This window comes from Heterocephalus glaber, unplaced genomic scaffold (genome assembly GCF_053883595.1).
Source record: "Heterocephalus glaber isolate CG9 unplaced genomic scaffold, H.glaber_assembly_v1.0 deba00001673, whole genome shotgun sequence".
Taxonomy (NCBI): domain Eukaryota; kingdom Metazoa; phylum Chordata; class Mammalia; order Rodentia; family Bathyergidae; genus Heterocephalus; species Heterocephalus glaber.
The window spans coordinates 21901886-21921857 of record NW_028258410.1 but is presented as its reverse complement, the minus strand read 5'-3'; the positions used below and the strand labels follow the sequence as shown (position 1 = coordinate 21921857).

General features: G+C 52.6%; 2 protein-coding genes across 3 annotated transcripts; one reads left to right on the top strand and one right to left on the bottom strand.

Moving 5' to 3' along the window:
- Positions 1-47: 47 nt before the first annotated feature.
- Ctsa (cathepsin A) lies at positions 48-6176 on the top strand. The gene is made up of 15 exons (XM_004858134.3): positions 48-189; positions 389-567; positions 717-828; positions 1058-1108; positions 1201-1287; positions 1521-1676; positions 1996-2087; positions 2464-2548; positions 3244-3335; positions 3419-3497; positions 3578-3717; positions 4456-4531; positions 5221-5310; positions 5489-5593; positions 5703-6176. The coding sequence occupies exons 2-15, from the start codon at positions 389-391 to the stop codon at positions 5784-5786; spliced, it is 1428 nt and encodes a 475-aa protein (XP_004858191.1). The 5' UTR covers positions 48-189; the 3' UTR covers positions 5787-6176.
- On the bottom strand, positions 6109-18918 carry Pltp (phospholipid transfer protein). 2 transcript variants are annotated; one of them, XM_004858135.4, is made up of 16 exons: positions 18770-18918; positions 18081-18191; positions 17897-17996; positions 16798-16926; positions 16382-16537; positions 15235-15298; positions 15089-15152; positions 13873-13964; positions 11510-11680; positions 11363-11422; positions 9933-10097; positions 9772-9839; positions 7126-7168; positions 6960-7023; positions 6816-6892; positions 6109-6428 (listed from the first exon to the last, which is right to left on the bottom strand). In XM_004858135.4, exons 2-16 carry the CDS (start codon positions 18178-18180, stop codon positions 6297-6299), a joined length of 1485 nt encoding a protein of 494 aa, XP_004858192.2. In that variant the 5' UTR covers positions 18181-18191; positions 18770-18918; the 3' UTR covers positions 6109-6296. The 2 variants fall into 2 exon arrangements, with proteins under 2 accessions (XP_004858192.2, XP_021094660.2); XM_021239001.2 differs by lacking the exons at positions 17897-17996; positions 18081-18191; positions 18770-18918 and adding an exon at positions 17549-17767.
- Between the last annotated feature and the right edge of the window lie 1054 nt (positions 18919-19972).

The window sequence follows — 19972 nt, the reverse complement described above, 5'->3', positions numbered from 1 at the left end:
CTGATCAGGGGCCCGGCGCGGACTTTGACCCGGCAATAGACCGCTCTCTCGCCCACCCCACCCCCCCGCCCAGGTCCCCAGGGAGGAACTGAGGGGCTGTCACGTGACGCCGGAGGTCACGTGACTCGGAGTACACATGATTTCAGTCTCGCGGCGCCTCCAGTAGAGCAAGGACGCTAGGGAGCGGAGGTGAGGAAATTCCCGAGCGGGAAGGGATCTCGGAGATCGGAGTCGTTGGGCGACGGCCGCGGCCCCGCGGGTGGAAGTGGGCTCCGGGGCTGGGGGTTCCTTGGAGGATGCGCCCAGCTCCTCCCCAGGGACCGCTGCACCCAAGCGCCGGGGAGCGAGAGAGCTAGTAAACCGCAAGCGGTCGCTGCTTCCTTCGCAGATGGCCCAAGCCGCGCTGTCGCCGCTGTTCGTGCTACTGGTCGCGTCCTGGGCGGCCCGAGGTTGGGCGGCCCCTGACCAGGACGAGATCCAGTGCCTCCCCGGGCTAGCCAAACAGCCGTCTTTCCGCCAGTACTCTGGCTACCTCAGAGCCTCGGATTCCAAGCACTTCCACTACTGGTCTGTGGCGCTGGGCCCCGGGCGGGGTGGGAGGCGGCACATGCACTGCCCACCAGGGCGATGAGGCCCCCCTGAGGGCGCCTGGAGGAGGGGAGGGCCGGAGGGGGCCCCCTCCATCTGCACCAGCCCTGCCCTGACCCCCATCCCAGGTTTGTGGAGTCCCAGAAAGATCCAAAGAACAGCCCTGTGGTGCTTTGGCTCAACGGGGGTCCGGGCTGCAGCTCCCTGGATGGGTTCCTCACAGAGCATGGCCCCTTCCTGGTAGGTAGAGAGGGAAGGGACAGTTCCCCCAAGGAAAAGGCTGGGAGAGGGGTTTCCAAAATGCCTTCTTTCTTCCGGAACCTTGGTCTTTTCATCTGTATCATCGTCTGAGTTGGGTGGGGGGCAGTGCCGAAGGGAGTGGCCCATACATAAAGGGCCTAGCACGATGGCCCGTTCCCTCCACTTCCTTGGACTTTGAAACTCACCAAGCCATCTCTTTCCTCCTCAGATCCAGCCAGATGGTGTCACTCTGAAGTACAACCCTTATTCTTGGAACTTGGTATGGACAGTGAGCTGTCGGTCCCGTGGGGATATCTGGGCACCTGGATAGGGTGAGGAACCCTCTTTAGCTCAGTTCCTTCTCCCCTCTAGATTGCCAACATGTTGTATATCGAGTCCCCAGCTGGGGTGGGCTTCTCCTACTCTGATGACAAGGTTTATGCTACCAATGACACTGAGGTGAGTCCGGTGGCTGCCCACTACTTCAGCCTCCCTGGAGTTCTCCAAAGATGCCTTGATGACGGGAAAGAGCATGACCTCAGAGTCAGTTTTTGGCACTCTTTTGTGCTGTGTGGTATGATCACAGACAAGTCACTTCCTCTTGCACAAACAGGGTTGTGTTGGTTTCATTATCTCTAAGGATCTTTTTAGTTCAAATGGCAAAGTTTCTGGTTCCATCCTGCCACCCTTAGGTCGCCCAGAGCAATTTTGAAGCCCTTAAGGATTTCTTCCGCCTCTTTCCGGAGTATAAGAACAACAAACTTTTCCTGACTGGCGAGAGCTATGCCGGCATCTACATCCCCACCCTAGCTGTGCTGGTCATGCAGGATGACAGCATGAACCTTCAGGTGCAAAACAGCTGCAGGAGGGAAGGGAGGCCCTTTGTGGCCACAGCCTTGCAGTTAGGTCAGACAGGTCAACCCTGCCCCCTCATCCCTACCCCCAGCCTCTTTCAGAACCTCCTTAGGACTGCTCTGCTTGTATGGGTCCCACCACAGGAACCCCATCTGGGAGACTGCCAGCTCTTTCCGTACCTTGAGTGGCCTCCTCCACCCACCACCCCCACAATCCACCCTGGACTTAGATTGCAGGTCTAGGTGTAGTTCAAGGGAGGCTCCTCCTCATCCTCACCCTCCAGATGACCTGAGTGCCCTGGATATTTCACAGGGGCTGGCTGTGGGCAATGGACTCTCCTCCTATGAGCAGAATGACAACTCACTGGTCTATTTTGCCTACTACCATGGCCTTCTGGGGAACAGGTATGCAAGAGGGTCAGTTGGGCAATCTCTGAGATGGGGCCAATCATGAAATCACAAATCCATCCTCCTGGCACATAATATCTAATATCCCACACCCTGCCCTGGTTTATGTGCAGGTGGGGACTGGAGTGGCCAGAAGGTTTGGTGCTAAATGGTCAAGAATAGATATCTGAACCCAAAGGGACTAAAGAGGGCTTTCTGTATAGCTCAAGGCAGGTTCTGTGGAAGCTAGGATTGGAGACCTATATACCACAGCTTGTGATACTTTTCTTTGACACCTGGGGTCAGGTCCTGTGAGCAGCTGAAGGGTGGCGAGGGGACACTTGTCATCTCTGCCCAGCACGGGCCTAAGCACTTTCCCTCTGATCTCCTACAGGCTCTGGTCTTTGCTCCAGGCCCACTGCTGCTCTCAAAACAAGTGTAACTTCTATGACAACAAAGACCCAGAATGTGTGACAAATGTGAGGTTCTGCCTCTACTGTACATCCACCCTGCCCTCCCTAATCCTGAGAAGAGTCACCATCACATCCCCTCCGTGGGATTCCCTGTCCGTGGGTCCCATTGCTTGCTACTTTTCTTCTAAGACTAGCGAACCCAAGGCCTCCTTCAACATGCTAGGCAAGCACTCTGCCACTGAGCTACATACCCAGCCCCCTGCCCCCCTTTTTTAAAATTTTGAGACAGGCTTTCACTACATTGCCTGGGCCAGCCCCAAACTTGTGATCCACCTGCCTCAACTTTCTGAGTAGCTGTGATTACAGGCATGCCCCACCATGTCCGGCCCCTATTGCTTTTCGCTTTTTTGGTTTTTTTTTTGTGGTACCAGGGATTGAACTTGGGACCTTGAGCTTTCGAGGCAGGCAGCAGAACCACTGAGCTAAATCCCCAGCCCTATTGCCTATTGCTTTTCTAAGCTGCACCTTTTGGCAGTGTTCTCTGGGATGCCCAGTAAGGAAGCTGAGGCCCAGAATTTTTAAGTCACTTGCCTTAAGTCATGATGTTAGGAAATAGTTCTGGGCTTTGGACTTAGGTCTGGAAGACTCCTTGCTGTAAGCTTCAGTTTCCCCACCTCTGGAAAAGGTGAAGCATCTTGGGGTAAGTGGGTGAGACCGTGGCAGGCCTTGGATCTGTGAAGCATGCTGGTGTGTTGTTGCAGCTTCAGGAAGTGTCCCACATTGTGAGCAACTCTGGCCTCAACATCTACAACCTCTACGCCCCGTGTGCGGGGGGTGTGCCTGGCCATCTTAGGTAGGAGCTGCTGTGTACCCCTTGGGCCAACCCCAGTCCCATCTAGAGGCCCAGCACCACCACCACCACCATGTTACTTGCAGGTATGAGAAGGACACTATCGTGGTCCAGGATTTCGGCAACATCTTCACTTGTCTGCCACTCAAGCGGACACAGCATCAGGTGTGCACAGGCTTGGGCTTCCTCCCCGAGGAGTGGGCAGGGCAAGCAAGTGAGGACCCTGACCCTGTGGCTGCCCCCAGGCCCTGCTGCGTTCTGGGAACAAAGTACGCCTGGACCCCCCCTGCACCAACACCACAGCTCCCTCCACCTACCTCAACGACCCATACGTGCGGAAGGCCCTCCACATCCCTGAGCAGCTGCCCCCTTGGAACATGTGCAAGTAAGTTTCCATGGCCACTCTTAGCGCAGGGTGGCAGGCTGCCAGGGCTCATGGGCAATAACAACGTTCCCATGGGGTCAGGGATGTAGCTCAGTGGTGCCATGCCTGCTTGGCAAGGGCAAGGTCCTAATCTGGTACAGCAAAACAAAAACAAAAAAGGGTTCCCAGGGATCCTCTGCCTGGGCTTCTTCAGTGGGCAGTGTGGGCCTTCAGGGCATGAAAATTAGCTGTTGTGCAGGATGAGGACACTTACCTCCAAGTTGAGCGACACACAGCCAGTTCACTAATCAGTGGCCACCTTGGTTGGTAATGTCAGTTGCTCTTGGGACATTTAGTGAATGGACATTGTCCCAATCCCTACTCCAATGCCTTTCTATCTGCATTGGGTGGTGCCTGGCACAGTGGGGCTTAGTCAGGTCTGCTCTGCTGGTCAGTGCCCATGCTTTACCCTGCTGTTATGTGCTGTGACTGTCACACCTGCCGGCTCCTAAGCACTCAGTGCCACTTGTGTCCCAGTCACTGTAATAACCAAAAGGCGTCTCGTACATTTCTCTCTGGGGGTGGGCTGAGGGTTTTTGAATGCCAGCCCCCATCCAGGTAGGTCCTAGAGAAGTGATATAGTTGAAAACCTAGCTGCCTGCCTTCTAGGTTGGAGGTTGGGGAGAGGACAAAAACTGATCTCTTGGCTTTTTTTCCCCCTCTGCTGTCTGGTCTTCCTGGGGTCTGTACTCCCTACAGCTTCCTGGTCAATTTACAATATCGCCGTCTCTACCAAAATATGAACTCACAGTACCTGAAGCTGCTCAACTCACAGGTTCGTGGGGACAGCACAGCTTGATCCGCCAGCAGCCACAGGGCCCTAGAGTAGCACAGCAAGCTGCGGGGCCCTTTAGAGCTCCCTTTGGGAGCAGAGAGGCTGAAACCCCAAGAGGTAAAGTCCTTTCCCCAAGGTCCAGATGTGAACCTGAGTCTGTCTCCACTTCATGCTACTCCCTGTAGATCAAGAAGAGCTAGTTGGATCATGTGACAAATAGGCAAATAAATGGTCAGGGTAGGAGATAGCTTTGCCCAAGGTTATGTAAGGCCAGCAGCAAGTCTTTTTTTTTGGTTGAGACAAGGTCTCACTATGTAGTTCAGTCTGGCCTTGAACTCACTATGTAGCTTAGGCTGGCCTCGAACTCACAGCAATTCTCCTGTCTCAGCCTCCTGAGTGCTGGGATTACAGGTGTGTGGCACCATGCCCTGCCAAGCAGCAAGTCTTCTTCTTGTCTCTAACTGCAAGTTCCCAGTAAAACGGGACTTATAATAATGGTATATGCCTTCGTGATAAAGTGTTTCCTTAGTACTCATTGGATAGGTAGGAAACAGAAAACACAAGAAGTTCCCAGGTCACACTATTTAGCTGGGCTCCTTGAACTCCCTGAAGGCTAAGGCTTGCACCAGGGCAGGGCTGGGGCCTGGGCATATTCTGGATCTCCTATTAGTCCCCTTATCCTGCTGCAGAAATACCAGATCCTGATATACAATGGAGACGTGGACATGGCCTGCAATTTCTTGGGGGATGAGTGGTTTGTGGATTCCCTCAACCAGAAGGTAAGGCAGGGGTTCCCAGCCTTTCTCGATAGGGCTGAGTGTAGGGATGGAGGTGCCTGGGAGCAGCTCTGTTCACAGAGGGCAAACAGAGTAGGTCCTGAGCCCGACGTCCTGCTCTGGCTGGCAGCCATGAGCAGGGATAAGGTGCCCCAAGCTGATGACTTTCCTGGTGGGACAGACGGAGGTGCAGCGGCGGCCCTGGCTAGTGGACTATGGGGACAGCGGGGAGCAGGTTGCTGGCTTCGTGAAGGAGTTCTCCTACATTGACTTCCTCACCATTAAGGTAGGGCCTGGGCCATGCCCTCCGGGTCACCACTGGGTTTTCAGTGAGGGAAGGAACGATGAAGGAAGTAATGGTGGGACCAGATTCTCACAAAGCTCTGCTTCCCCAGGGTGCTGGACACATGGTCCCCACTGACAAGCCCCTAGCTGCCTTCACCATGTTCTCCCGCTTCCTGAACAAGGAGCCCTACTGATGACCGAGGAGACCCGTGGAAAAGAATTACTGTGTGACCCAGCCCCTCCCAGGGTCTCCCACTAGGAGGGAGGCTGGTCCTCCTTTACCCAGAATGCCCCGTAGGGGCAGCTCTCTGCCCCCAGTACCTCCGCCACTTCCCACGCAAGCCCTGAGCATCCCAGACTGGGCCTTGTATCTCAGACAGCTGAGGGGCAGGCTAGCACTTCATCCCTGCAGCAGTCCCTGCCTGGGTGGCCTGGCCCCCTCCCTGCTTGAAGAAAGCCCTTCCTGGTGCACTGATCCCTTCCCAGGACCCCACACAGCTCTCAGGACAGCCCAAGGGGAGGGGTGGATGGATTGTAATTGACAGATAAACTGATGATGGAATTAAATTGGGAACAACTTCAAACCCTGTCTTCTCTGTGGCACTGGGGGCCAGTGGGACCCTACGGGGCTGTGGAGGGGCAGAGGGAAAGGCCGAGGAGGGATGGAGTACTGACTGGCAGCTGCCAGTGTGGGGGTAGAGGGCTCAGGCAGCTGCCGTGGAGGGCGGAGGGGCACTGGATGCCTGGGCGTCTCTGGTGTTGGCAGGCCCGTTCTTTTCAATCACCTCTCGAAGCCCCTTGGCAAAGTGGAGGTCAGCCCCAACGGTAAGGAAGCCCTGTGTAGCGGAGCAGAAAGGGGTCTCATTCATTCATGCAGTTACTGAGCCTAAAGACAGGGGCCCTGGCGGTGCAGAGGGCCGGGTCTCAATCTAGTGGGAGAGTCAGGCAAAGCGGTTCTTACAGCTCTAGGTCAAAGGTGCTACACAGGATGTAGAACCACAGACTGAGCATCAAGGGGGCTTCTCAGAGGAGGGGAGGAGGTGACCCCTCAGCTAAGGTCTGAAAGATCGACAGGCTGCGCTGGGATTGGAGTAGCAGGAAGGCACCACCTGGGGAGAGGACTAGAGGAGCCTGAGAGGGGCCTGGGGGAGGCTGTGGAGCGCGCTGGAGAGCTGTAGGGAGGGGAACGCCCTGCCCCTCTTCCCACTCACACCCCTGCTCACCGAGTGGTTCGTCACCACCTCACGGGTGAAGCTGATACCTTCAGGTAAGGGGATCTGCACGCCACGCCAGGTCCGCTCTGTGGGTGGAACAGCCAGCTCAGTCCGGGCTACCCCAGCCCCCCCCCTTCCCGCGCCCAGGCCTACCATTGAGCAGGGGCATCACCCCAATCTGCAGCAGGGTCTTCAGAGGGGCCTGCAGCGGGATCAGCTGGTGGGGAGAGAGGCAACGGCAGGCAGGGATGGGCAGGGTGCCCGCATTGGCCGCCCACCAGGAACCCCCTTCCTCAGGCCCCGACCCTTCTCAACTTACTGCCAGTGACTCCAGTGCGGACTGGTTTGAGTAGATCCGGAACCTAGGGAGCAAGAGAAACAAAAGCCAGACTGGGAAGAAGCCCGGAGGCTGCCTGCAGGCGGTCCCTGCTTCCAGTCTTCCATGTTCCACCTCTGGGACTCACTGTAGCTCTGCCACTCCAGTGTGTGTCACTTCCGCCTCCTTGGGGCTCCTGCTCTCCAGATCCACTTTTTATTTGTCAAGCGCCTCTATACTCGACTCCCATTGACAGCACTGCATGTGTTGTTTATTTAACAAAACTCACAGTGCTTACTCCCTGTCAGATACTAAACAGGTTTAAAAAGTTAAATGCAGCCAAATACCGTGGAACACACCTGTGATCCTGGCTGCTGCCAGGCCAGCCTGAGCAACTTAGCAACATACTGTCTCAAAAAAAAAAAAAACAAAAAACTGGAATGTAGCTCAGGGATAAAGTGCTTGCCTAGCATGTGTGAGGCCTTGGGTTCAACTCCCAGTAGTACAAGGAAAAAAAATTTTTGTTTTTTTTGAGACAGCATCTTGCTTAAATTGCCTTGCAATCCTCCTGCCTCAGCTTTCCAGCATTGTAGACTTACAGGCCTGTGTGTGCCACCACACCCAGATAAAATAACAATTTAGTCCTCATAACAACCCTAAGAAATTGCTAGCTCTGATGGTGCATGCCTTTAATCCCAGCACTTGGGAGGCTGAGGCAGGAGGATTGCTGCGAGTTCAAGGCCAGCCTGCACTATATAGTGAGACCCTGCCTCAAAAAACCAAAAGGAAAAGAAAAGAAATAGACACCATCAGAAATTGCACTTCATAGATGAGGAAAATAAGGTCCACAGAGGTTAAAGTAATTTGCCTAAAGTCACACAGCTGTAAGTATCAGAACTCACCTGTAAAATTTTGGTTCTTAACCATTACCCTGTCTGATTATCATTTAGACCTCCCCCCTACTGTGTGTGTGTGTGTAATATGCTGGGGAATGAACCTAGGCTTCAAGCATACTAGGCAAGTGCTCTATTTCTCAGCTATACCTCCAGCCCTCATTTATTTTTGTTGTTTTTTGAGACAGGGTCTCCCTATGTAGTCAGGATGAACTTGTACTTTTTGTTTTTGTTTTCACCACAGTCCTCCTGCCTCAGCCCCCCTGAGTGCTGGGATTACAGGCATTTGCCACCACGTCCAGCTTGGACTTGTACACTTGATCCTCCTGCCTCAGTCTCCCAAGAGCCAGGATTACTGGCATGCACCACCACGCCTGGCTCTATTTTATTTTGTTTTATTTTTTATTTTGAGGTACTGGGGATTGAATTTACAGCCTTCATAGTGAGCTACATACTCAGCCCTGTTTTATTTTGAGACAGGGTCTTGCTAAGTCTCTAAATTGCCCACCCTGGGCTCAAATTTATAATTCTCCTGCCTCAGCCACCCAGAGTGGTGGAATTACAGGCAAGCATCACCACACCTGCCTCCAGCCTTCATTTAGAACAGCCCCAGAATAGCACTGTGCAATAAAACTCTGTGGGAAATGTTCTGTCTGTACTGTCCACTGTGGTAGCCAGGAGTCATTTGTGGGTAATAAAATGTGGCTTAGTGCAACTGAAGAACTATTTAATTATACATAAATTAAGTGCAAATACTGCAGTTCCACATGACTAATGGCTACCTACCAGAGTACAGTTCTAGAAAGTAATATTTTTGTTTGTAATTTGAGACAGGGTCTCGCTATGTAGTTCAAGCTGGCCTTCAACTCACTATGTTGTCCAGGCTGGCCTCGAACTCATGGTGATCCTCCTGAGTGCTGGGATTACAGGCATGCGCCACCACACCTGGCAGAGTAAGTGATATTTTTATCTGTATTTCAAGTTCAAGAAGATAAAATAATTTGCTTCAAGGACACAAAGCTATGTTTTCCTGAAGGTTCTGTCCAACTCACATTCTAAATGTCTTTGGTGTATGACTATGAGCATGTCAATTTCTCTGCTAGACTTTGCTTGTCTCTAATAATACCTGCTTTGCCTGCCTCTAGGGTTGTTGGAATGCTGAGTAGTTACTTTCTAGAAGATACTTTTGGCCAGGCACGGTGGCACACGCCTATAATCCCAGCACTCAGGAGGCTCAGGCAGGATGATTTCTGTGAGTCTGAGGCCAGGCTGAACTACATAGAGACCCTGTCTCAAAAAACAAAACAAAGATGTACTTTGGACTGGCTATGATGGTGCATGCCTGTATCCTAGCACCTGGGGCAGGGTAAGGCAGGAAGATTCCAAGTTGACTTAAGTAGATCATGTCTCAAAGTAAAAAAGGGTTGGGAATGTAGCTCAGGGGAAAAACCCTGGGTTCAATTCCCTATATTGGGGTAGAGAAAAAAGGAATGCACTTCTAGGGCTGGAAGTGCAGCTTGGAGGTTGAATGTTTCCCTAGCATGCATGTGGTCTTGGGTTCAATTTCCAGCACTGTCAAAAAATAGAACAAAAAAAGGAAAAAACTTTTGTCTGCATTAACAAAGACCCCAGCTGGCCTGTGGAGTACAGATATGGCTCAATTTTAGCTGCACTGTTCTGTTGGGCAGGTGTGATTATTCTGAAAACACTAAGGTACAGAGTAGCCAGTCATGCCTGATCCTCTGCATCCGCGTACCTGCGCAGTTCCAGCTGCGCGCGCAGGGCTTTGCCCCGGAGCGCCATCTTGGCACTGAGACGCACTTCCTGTGATCAAGTACAGGAGAGTGTGTTATGGACTCGAAAGTCCACAGCCCCATTCTCCCTGATCCCCGGTGGCTCCCGGCCTGGGGCCTGCACCATGATCATGCTGGACAGCTGGATTTCCGGCAGGCTGGGCGGGACCAGGGAAATGGTGACACTGGCAGTGACAGAGATGGTGGTGCCAGTGGGTTTGATAGTGCAGTGCGGTGGGGCTGTGGCTCGAAGCTCCAGCTTCAGCGGGGAATCGATCTCTGCGGGGGTCTAGGAACAGAGCAAGGAGGGTGGGTCATATCCCGGAGAACCCCATGGAGGAAGGTAACAGCTTCTGCCCTCTGGGAGCCCAGGGACTGCAGGTTCCAAGGCTTACATGGGTTCCAGACTTGGTCTGCGCCTGGCCCCTGTCCTTTGGGCTACACGAAGGAGTGTCTCCTACCTTCTCTGCTTTTCTAAGTCATTCATTCTTTCTTTTAGTTTTTTTCTTTAAATTATTTTATTTTATCCCATTTCCCCCCTCAAGCCCTCCCCCACTCCCAGCTTGTTTTCTGATACAGGGTCTCGCTGTGTAGCTCAGGCTGGCCCTGAACTCACTATGTAGCCCAGGTTAGCCTCAAACTCGTGGCAATCCTCCTTCCTCAGCCTCCCAAGTGCTGGGGTCACAGGTGTGCACTACCAAACCCAACTTCTGCTTTCCTAATACTTCCTCCTTAACATTCAGGGTCCATTCCAAACTAGACCCAGGGACAGCCTTTGTGCACAAATACCTCAACCCCGTTACCCCTTCTCTGAGCTTTTCCGCTACTTCTACAAGACACACAGGAATTCTATTAAATTCCAGGGCTTCCTTATCACCAATGTGATTCTGAGGACGGCATGTATGTTACTTCAATTAAGCCTCACAATAACCATGTGAACCAGGTAATATTATCTTCATTTTTGAGATAGGGAAGTCGAGCCACTGAGGTTATTAATTTGTCCATGGTTACACAGTTCATCAGTTGGGATACAGAAGTTGAGCAGAGTTCATGCTCTTAACTGTTTGGTCATAAGTTTTATGGTGGTGATGGTGACACTGATGATAGCAATAACAGTAGTTGTAGTTTACTGCGTGCTTGCTCTGTATCAGGTGCTGTTCTAATTATTTTGCATGTTTCATTTGTTTAATCCCGGTGACAACCTTATGAGGCTGTATAAGGTAGAGGAGGTCTGGGTGACCTGGAGTCAGAATCCAAACCAGATTCCAATTCCAGCTCATATCATTTATAAAACTGAACTGAAAAAAATGTCCTTTAGTAATAACTGCAGTGTTTCTTTCATTAAAGTTCCTACACTTGCAAGACTTGGGTTCTCTCCCACCCTCACCATATCTGTGCCAGACAGGACAGGAAGTAGCATCTCCATAGATTTGGAAACAGGCTTGGCAAGGTGAGGGGACTTTGTCTCCTCTAGGGCCTCTGCTGACCCCCTCCCTGTGTGTAGGTGGCTGCCCTGAAACCCTGGCCACACCCCTGTATCCCACCAGTGCTCACCAGGAGGACAATGCTTCCAAAGTAGGTGGCCCTCAGCAGCACGTCCAGATCCTTTGGCAGCTGAACAGGGGAATTGGGAATGAGACAGGGTCATTGGGAGCTCAATCAGGAACTCCTTGCCCATCTTACAGACAGGCCCTGGCGTACCTTCTCCAGTGACAGCCGGAAGGCTCCTGCCCGGAAGTAGCTCTCCATGGCAGAGTCGAAGAAGAACTCCGAGAAGGCTACATATACCATCCGCTCCTCCTCCTGCAGCTGAGGCTCCACTGCCCGGTTGAGGAAGCTCCAGTTCCCCTCAGCCAGGGGGAAGAATGCCCCCTGAGATTGGGGGTCGGGGTCAGGGGCAAGGCAGAGCAGCCCAGCATCCAGACTGACAGCAGGTGTCTCCTCACCCTGTGCTGGTTCCAGGGAAACTCACAGGCACATCTTTTAAAAGGCATTGCAAGGTGGGCAGCTGGAGAACTGCAGGGAGCAACTCCATTGGCCCAGGGAGGGGAGGATCAGGGAAGGTTTCATGGGAGAGGTGGCATCTGAGTGGGCCTTGAAAGCCAGATGGCATCAACAGACACTGTTACTACACAGGCCTTGTGGCTCTGTACCGCATACTCATTCAGCCCCTGCATAAAGATCAGCTCAAGCAGCGGCCCTGAGGCCTGTTTCCTCACTCTACTAGTCTCCTTTTCATATTGGGAAACAGTCATAGCAGGTTAAGCACTTCCATAAGGTCACCCAGCTAGTCAGTGGTGGAGCCAGGATTTGAGTTTCAGAATTCTAGCTACAGATTTTGTGCTCTGAAATTCTTGGCTACCTTCCGGTGGGAGGAGCAAAGGTAGTAGCCACATACTAGCTGTGTGGCTTGGGTATGTGACACCAACCCCTTTTTTTCCTTTTGAGACAAAGTCTCCCTGTATAGTTCAGGCTGGCCTCAAACTCACAATCCTCTGCCCCAGCCTCCTGTGTACTGGGATTATAAATCTGTGCCACCGCACCCCGCTTTCCTTTCCTTTGTCTTTGTTATTTGGCTTTTGAGATAGGGTCTCACTGTGTAGCTCAGGCTTGCTTCAAACTCCTGCCTCAGCTTCCCAAGTGCTGAGATTACAGGTGTGCACCAGCACACTGAGCTAACATCACCTCTCCGAGAAGTCTTCATATCTAAAATGAGCACAGGTGGCAACTGGTTCTCTATAGGCGCAGATTCAACCAACTGTTGACTGACAAAAAACCACTACATCTGTACCAGGCATGTACCCTATAGACTTTTTTTTTCTTGTCATAGTTCCTAAAGAATACACTGTAGGGCCGGGGATTTAGCTCAGTGGTTCCGCCACCTGCCCCTCAAGCGCAAGGACCTGAGTTTGATCCCCAGTACCAAAAAAAAAAAGAATACACTGTAAAGTGGGCTGGGGATTTAGCTCAGTGGCACTGTGTCTGCCTCGCAAGCACAAGGTCCTGAGTTCAATCCCTGGTACCAAAAAAAAAAAAAAAGAATACACTGTATCAGCTATTTACATAGTATTTACATTGTACTAGACATTATAAGTAATCTAAAGATGGTTTAAAGTATACAGGAGGATACGTGTAGGTTATATGTAAATATGCTATGCCTTTTTTTTTTGAGACAGACTCTCACTGTGTAGTCCAGGCTGGCCTTGAACTCACTATGTAACCCAGGTTGGTTTTGAACTCATGGTGATTCTGCTATCTACAGCTGTACACCACCATGCCTGGCAATACCATGCCACATTATATAAGGACTGGAGCATCCTCAGATTCTGGTATCCACGGGGTCTTAGAACCCATCCCCCTCGGATAGCAGAAGACTGTATAATGTTAGTACCCGATTCACAGGCATCTGCGAGGGTGAAATGAGGTTCTGTACACAAACTTCATATCCGATTCCTTTGAGGAAAAGGGGATGGGCAATGTATGAGCATGGAGGTAGGAGGTGAGGGGTTTATTCAGGCAAGAGTAGCTACAAAGAAACAGGATGCAATTAGGAAGATGTGGCTAGACATGATTAATGAGGCTCCAAAGCCAGACAAAGCTGAGCGTGGTGGTGCACATCTGTACTCCCAGCACTCGGAAGGCTGAGCCAGGAGGATCACCATGAGTTAGAGGCCAGCCTGGGCTACATAGTTCAAAGCCAGTCTGAACGACATAGTGAGGCCCTGTCTCAAGAAAAGGGGGCATAGTATTTACATATAATCCACAAATAACCTCCTGTATACTTTAAATCATCTTTAGATTACTTATAATGCCTAGCAAAGGGTAGAGATACAGCTCAGTACAAAGGCCCTGAGTTCAGTCCCCAGTGTGGTGCTGAGGGTGGGCACAAAACCTCAGTGTCAGGAGGCTGAACCTAACTGTAGCAATAAGGAGCCACAGCACTCTCAGTACCAAGAGTGGCTGCATCGGAGCTGTGCTGTAGGAAGATAAAACCAGCAACTTAGAGGAAGAAAGAGTGTGGCCAGAGGTCAGAGGTTATGCACAAACCATCCTAGGCAGCTCACCCGGAATTCCATGTCCAGATTGTCATTGGAGACCACAGGATCCTTCAGGAGGGAGTAGTCGATGCCAACCAGGTCATCCACAGAACTGCGCACTGCAGGGAGGGGCTCAAGTCACTCAAAGCTGTGTGATGCTAGGCCAGATGCTTAACCTCTCTGGGCCTCTCATCCATAACACGGTGATACTTTCCTCCTAAGGTTGTTATGAGGATGGAATTTGTTTTATGTGGAAACCACTTAGTGCCTGATATGTAGTAAGTGTTCAGTAATGTTAGCTTTTTCTTTTTTTTTCAGTGCTGAGGACTGAACCCAGGCCCTACACACTAAACTTACATCCTCAGCCTTTTTATTTACCTTTTTTGGGGGGGGGGTACCAGGGATTGAACTCAGGACCTTGCGCTTTCGAGGTAGGCACAGTGGCCACTGAACTAAATCCCTGGCCCTTTTATTTACTTTTTTTTTTTGGTATCAGAGATTGAACTGGGGTCCTTCCACTTGCGAGGCAGGCGGCAGAACCACTGAGCTAAATCGAATCAGGGTCTCACTAAATTGCAAATTTCCCTGGCTGGGCTCAAACTTGCAGTTCTCCTGCCTCAGCCTCCCAGAGTGCTGGGATTACAGGCCTGTGCCAGCATGCCTATGATTATTTTTATTACTCCTATTATTCCTACTAGAGGGGTTTCATTAAGTCACTAAATAAGAAGGCAAAGGAATCCTTTTCTTTCTTGGTTTTCCCTCCTTTATCTTTCGTTTCCCAGATCCTGTGTGTTGGGCATGATGAGATAAGATCTCTGCTCCACAGTCGACATAGATTACGGCTTAGGAACAAGGAGATCATGTTAAATGAGCACCTAGTACCTGCTAGATGATGAAGACTAATGGGGCCACAATATCAGCAATGAGGACCCTGTCAACGTAGAAGGAGGCAGGGCTGGGGATTTAGCTCAGTGGTTCCGCCACCTGCCTCGAAAGCGCAAGGTCCCGAGTTTGATCCCCAGTACCAAAAAAATCCTAGAAGGAGGCACTGCCAGCCAAGTGAGGACAGAAGCCCTGTTGCGATCACACTGAAGTCAGTGCTAGGACCACACCCAGGGCTGACCCACAGCTGGGTATGGAGGGGCCTACACTGAGCTGCATGACAGATGTTCACCCAGCCTGCTCCTCACCCCCCAACTTCAGGCCAGCCCCAGGGCTTCTGACCCCACCTGGCCCAACTCACCGGGCACAGTGTCCAGGAGGGAGTTGAGCAAGACCATCCCTGAGTGGTAGAGCACTGGACAAATCTAGGAGGCAAGAGCCAGAGTCAGGGCCTTCTCAAAGCCAAGGCGTGCCCACCCCAGGCCCCCAGCCTGCCACTGCCCATACCTGCTGGTTGAGTAGGAAGCGCAGCCCAGAGATGATGAATGTGGACAGAAAATCATACACCTTCCTGCAAGCAGAGGAGAGGAGGAGAGAGGTGAACTCAGCCCCAGTCCAGGTCCAGGAGAAATGGAAATGACCAGAGACACAGTTGTGACAGGGACTCCTCAGCTTCAGCCTGAATTACCAGCTAGCTACTCTGTGCCGTTTTCCAACATCAGGGCCCCAAGCCCCTCTCCAGCTTGATCTCAAGACTGACTCACCTACCTGCTGCTGCCACCAGCCACATGGGTCCACCACAGTGACCCATCACAGTTCCTCAGAGGTGCAGAGCACCTCCTGATTCCTTCCCTGCCATCCTCAGTGTCCCTGCCCGATTTCCTCTTGGATGTACGCAGATCCCTCCTCTTCTAGACAGCCTTCCCAGGTCGTCCTCCTCTGGACACCCAGAGTACTTTCTTAGTCCTCTGGGGGTCTTGATCCAGGCTCTGTTTAGTCCCTCCAGCTAGGCTCTGAGCTGCTTTCTGAATCCTCAGGGCCTGGCGTATACTTTGCTGAATATATAAAAACCTGACAACCAACAGCAGATGACAAATCCACCATCTTCTTCCCACCCTCTCCCAGAACCAGCACAACAAAGTCCCCTTCTCAGCTCAGAACCTGGAACAGTGGTATTATTTTTGTTATTATTAAAAGCAACTGTGCATGCCTGTCATCGCAGCACTGTGAGAGGCTAGGGCAGGAGGACTGCAAGTTTGAGCCCAGCCTGGGCAACTCAGTGACTTAATTAAGCCCTGTCTCAAAATAAAGGGCTACCAATGATTGAGAACCCAGTACAGGACACTGTACTAATCCTCACACACTAATCCTCACAATTACTCTTAGTAAGTGAGCAGTACTTAGATAAGCATCTATCATGTGCCAGGTCCTACCCTGTCCACACAGAAGACGACTTCGATCCCTATGACCTTATCTACTAGGTTCTGTTATCATCCTCATTATACCAACAAAAAAACTGAGGCCCTGAGCTTCAGTGATTTGCCCAAGTTCACATAGTCAGGGAGTGCTGGTACTGAGATTTGAACCCAGCTGGTCTGACTCCCACTTTTTGCATCGTAGGGCTTAAAAGGGGTGCACTGGGGATGGGACTTACTTGAAGGTTCCCCCGAAGGCCACATGCATTCTGGAGACAGAGGCCTGGCATGAAACATTGGACACTTTCATCCGGCCGGTGGGATCCTGAGAGAGCTGCAGACCTGTGCGGATGGACACACCCTCGGCCGAAGCGTTGATGTAGCCCCCATCATAGCTGCCAACGGGGGCTCATGGTCATCCCATTAGGGAGCTTGAGGCTTCCCACCCCTCCCCATACACCATGACACCTCTTAAAAAGGCTTCACTTCTGCACAGTTTACCAGCCATCCTCCCAAAGCCTATCAACCTTTATGAAGTTCGAGGTTGTTCCTGATGAAAGGATGGAACCCAGAAAAGCTAAGGCGTTGCCCACAGTCACACAGCATCCCAGTCCTCCTGACCACCCGCTTCTCCCCGATAGTCCCACATCCTCACAAGAACCAGTAGAAAAGCTGTCTCCGGAAGTGTAGCCCCAAGGAGGCGTTGGTGATTTGCAGCATCAGCTCTTGCTCAGGCTGGAAATGGAGCTCTGAGGGCCTCAGCTGCAGCTTGGTAACTTTCACCCTGTGGGAGGCCTGGGTCAGATCCAGGGCCAAGAGGAGTAGACCCCATCTAACCACAGGAAATTCACTCCCTCCTCATCCAGTACAGGCTCGAGGAAACGGGTGGAATGAATTATTCTCTTCCCCCTGAAGCACCCAATTGATTTTGGGGGAGTTTGTTCATTTTTTGAGATAGGATCTCATTATATAGTTGACCCTGGCCTTGAACTCACTATGTAGCCCTGGCCAGCCTCAAACTCAGGGCAATCCTCCTGCCCCGATTTCCTAAAGGCTGGGATTACAGGCATGCCCCACCACGTCCAGCCAAGCACCCAGTTCGGATTTTAGTGGCTCAGAGATTAGCTACTCCCGGCCCAGGTGTTAAAAATGAGTTTCAGGCTGGGAATTTAGCTCAGTGGTACCGCCCCTGCCTGGAAAGCAAAAGGTCCTGAGTTCGATCGGAATTATAATTGGCAGGCTACACCGCTGGGCACAGTGGCCTTTAGTAGCCTTGTGGCTTGCTCCCCTGGGTCTTTTAGCTTTGCCTGTTACTTAAAATCTGCCCCGTATCCCAGTTCCCCTATCATGCCCATCCCAACCCACAGGTCACACTTGTAGTCCCTCCCATTAGCTCCACTTCATGCCTGGCCTCCAATGTCATCCACTCGCAAGTTCCTCTACCGTTCCGTTCTGGGGTTTTTTGACCATGCCTGCCTCAGTTTCACTTGGTTCTTCCTGGGGCCACCTACGTCCTCCATGCCACGCCCATCTGCCTGGTCTCGGTTGTATTGGCGGGCTTGGTCTTTACTCTTTTTACCCCAAGTCGTTTCTTAGTCCTGTCCCGTCGTTCTGGCCACGCCCCCATCCCGCTGGGCCCTCGGGGCCTCCTGGGGTCACGTGTGAAGTCAGCCCCGCCCCCATGGCGCCTAAAACAACTTTCAACTTCGAGCCCCGCCCCGGTCCCAAAGCCCGGCTCCCCGGCCCCAGCTTACTCAGAGATGTTGTAATAGAAGCTGCCCTCTTTGCCCCGCAGGTCTGGGATAGTGATGGTCTCCAGCTCTTGCTCCAAAAAGCGCAGCCCCTCCTGCTTCACTGAGGCAGCAGCGAGGCCTTAGCTCCCGCGCCCCCTGCAGGGGGACCACGCCCCACCCGCTTCGGCCTGCTTCCGCGCCTTACCTAGCTCCAGGGCCTTGGCTGTGACGCGGATCTTGCAGCCGGGGAGCTCCGCGTGGGCGCCGGCCAGCAACGCTAGGAAGAGGGCCCCGAAGAGGGCCATGGCGAGCGGGCCTGTGGGTGGGGCAGGGTCGCAGGAGTCATCTGCTGAAACCTACTCCTGGGGTAGCCCACGAAAAGGGAGGGCCAGCCCGGACCGTTACCGTCCGTATAACTCTGGAGAGGCTGGAGCCAATAATATTGCCTCCATTTGGCAGATGGTAAAACTGAGGCTCAGAGAAGCGATCCGACTTGAGCTCTGCCTCCCAAAGGATTTGGGGGACGGGGGAAGGGACATCCTCGGTTTCCTAGTGCGACGGCCGCGTCACGAGTTTGGACCTCAGGAGGAACATCCCTCATCCCTGAACAACCTCCCCTTTCCTTCAGAGAAGGCGGGCCCAAGCTTGTACGTTGCCATGGCAACGGCCGCACGCGCATTCCCGGGGAAGGGTTCGCGGTCTCCCAGGCCCCGCGCCCGGTTGGTGCTAGGACCGCGGGCTCCAGTTTCTCGTGGCTACCTCCTGGTCCTAAATCCCTCCCACGAGGGCTTCTGCCGGGTGGCCCCAACTCAGCGGCCTCCTCCAGCAGCTCCCTCTCCCCGGAGTTGGCTCAGCAAGGGTCTGGAAGTGGGATGGGGACGAACCCCAACTCACTCAGCTGTGGAGCTGGAGGGAGGATGCGGTCACGTGTGGCGACGGGCAGCTCAGGGGATTCCGGGCGGCGGGTCTGGCGGGCAGCGCTCTTCCCGCAGCCTTTATAAAGCAGGGCCTCCTTGACCCCCCCCCCCCGTTCCCTCTCTCCCCTCCTACCCCGGGGCTGGGAGGGGACGGGCGGAACGCTGGGAGCCAGGAGGGTGGGGAGAGCTGTACAGAAAGAACCCCGTGACAAGCCGGGCTGCTGTTTAGACAAGCGGGGGACTCAAGCCCTGAGAAAGGGAAGGAAGCCCATGCGCCAGCATGCCTAGCCCCGCCAGACACCGATTATGCATCTGCCCCGTAGGGTCCTGGACTAGTCACTTCACTTGGGCCACTGAGCCTGTTTCCTCACCCAGCAAAACGTGCGTGATAAAAGGAATTTCCTCCTGGGCCTTTATCGAAAGCCAGGGCACGTGGAGAAATCAATTCCCAAGGCATATTTTTTCGCTTTCCCTTTATCCAGTCACCTCAACACCTCTCCTTACCTGGCTTTGTTATTGGGTCCCCCTACCTACCTGGGACCTTGGGGCTCAGAGACATTTCCCACTTGGGAAAGCATGTCCTACCAAGTTCTGTCAGCCCAGGAGGACACCACACAGGTGACTGGAATCCCCCCCTTTCCTGGAGACCACAGCTGTGGGGTGAAGCCTTGGAGCTAGATGCTCTGCAAGAACCTGGGGGCTCCATCTGCTGCCTGCAAGGTTCTAAGCACTTTCGAAAGAGCACAGAGTAGGTGCTAGCTACCTTTTTGTGGTCAAATGGACAAAAGAGAAAAGGGGAAAGAATAATGATGTCCACTGAGCATGTACTTAGCCCTAGGCATTCATCTAGCTAGGATGAACAAGTCAACCTGATTTGCCCAGGACCTTCCTGGTTTTAAAACTGTTCTGGGGGCTGGGCATGGTGGCGCAGGCCTATAATCCCAGCACTTGGGAGGCTGAGGCAGGAGGATCACCACAAGTTCTGCACCAGCCTGGGATGCATAGTGAGTTCAAGGCTAGGCTTAACTATAGTGTGAGACCCTGTCTCAAAAACAAAACAAAACAAAACAAAAACAACCCAAAAACCCTGTGTCTGGAAACCCATTCAGCCTCGGTATAATAGGCAGCTAAGTTACCTAGGAATTCTACAGTACCGGGCTCTCAAGGAAATTAGCAGAAA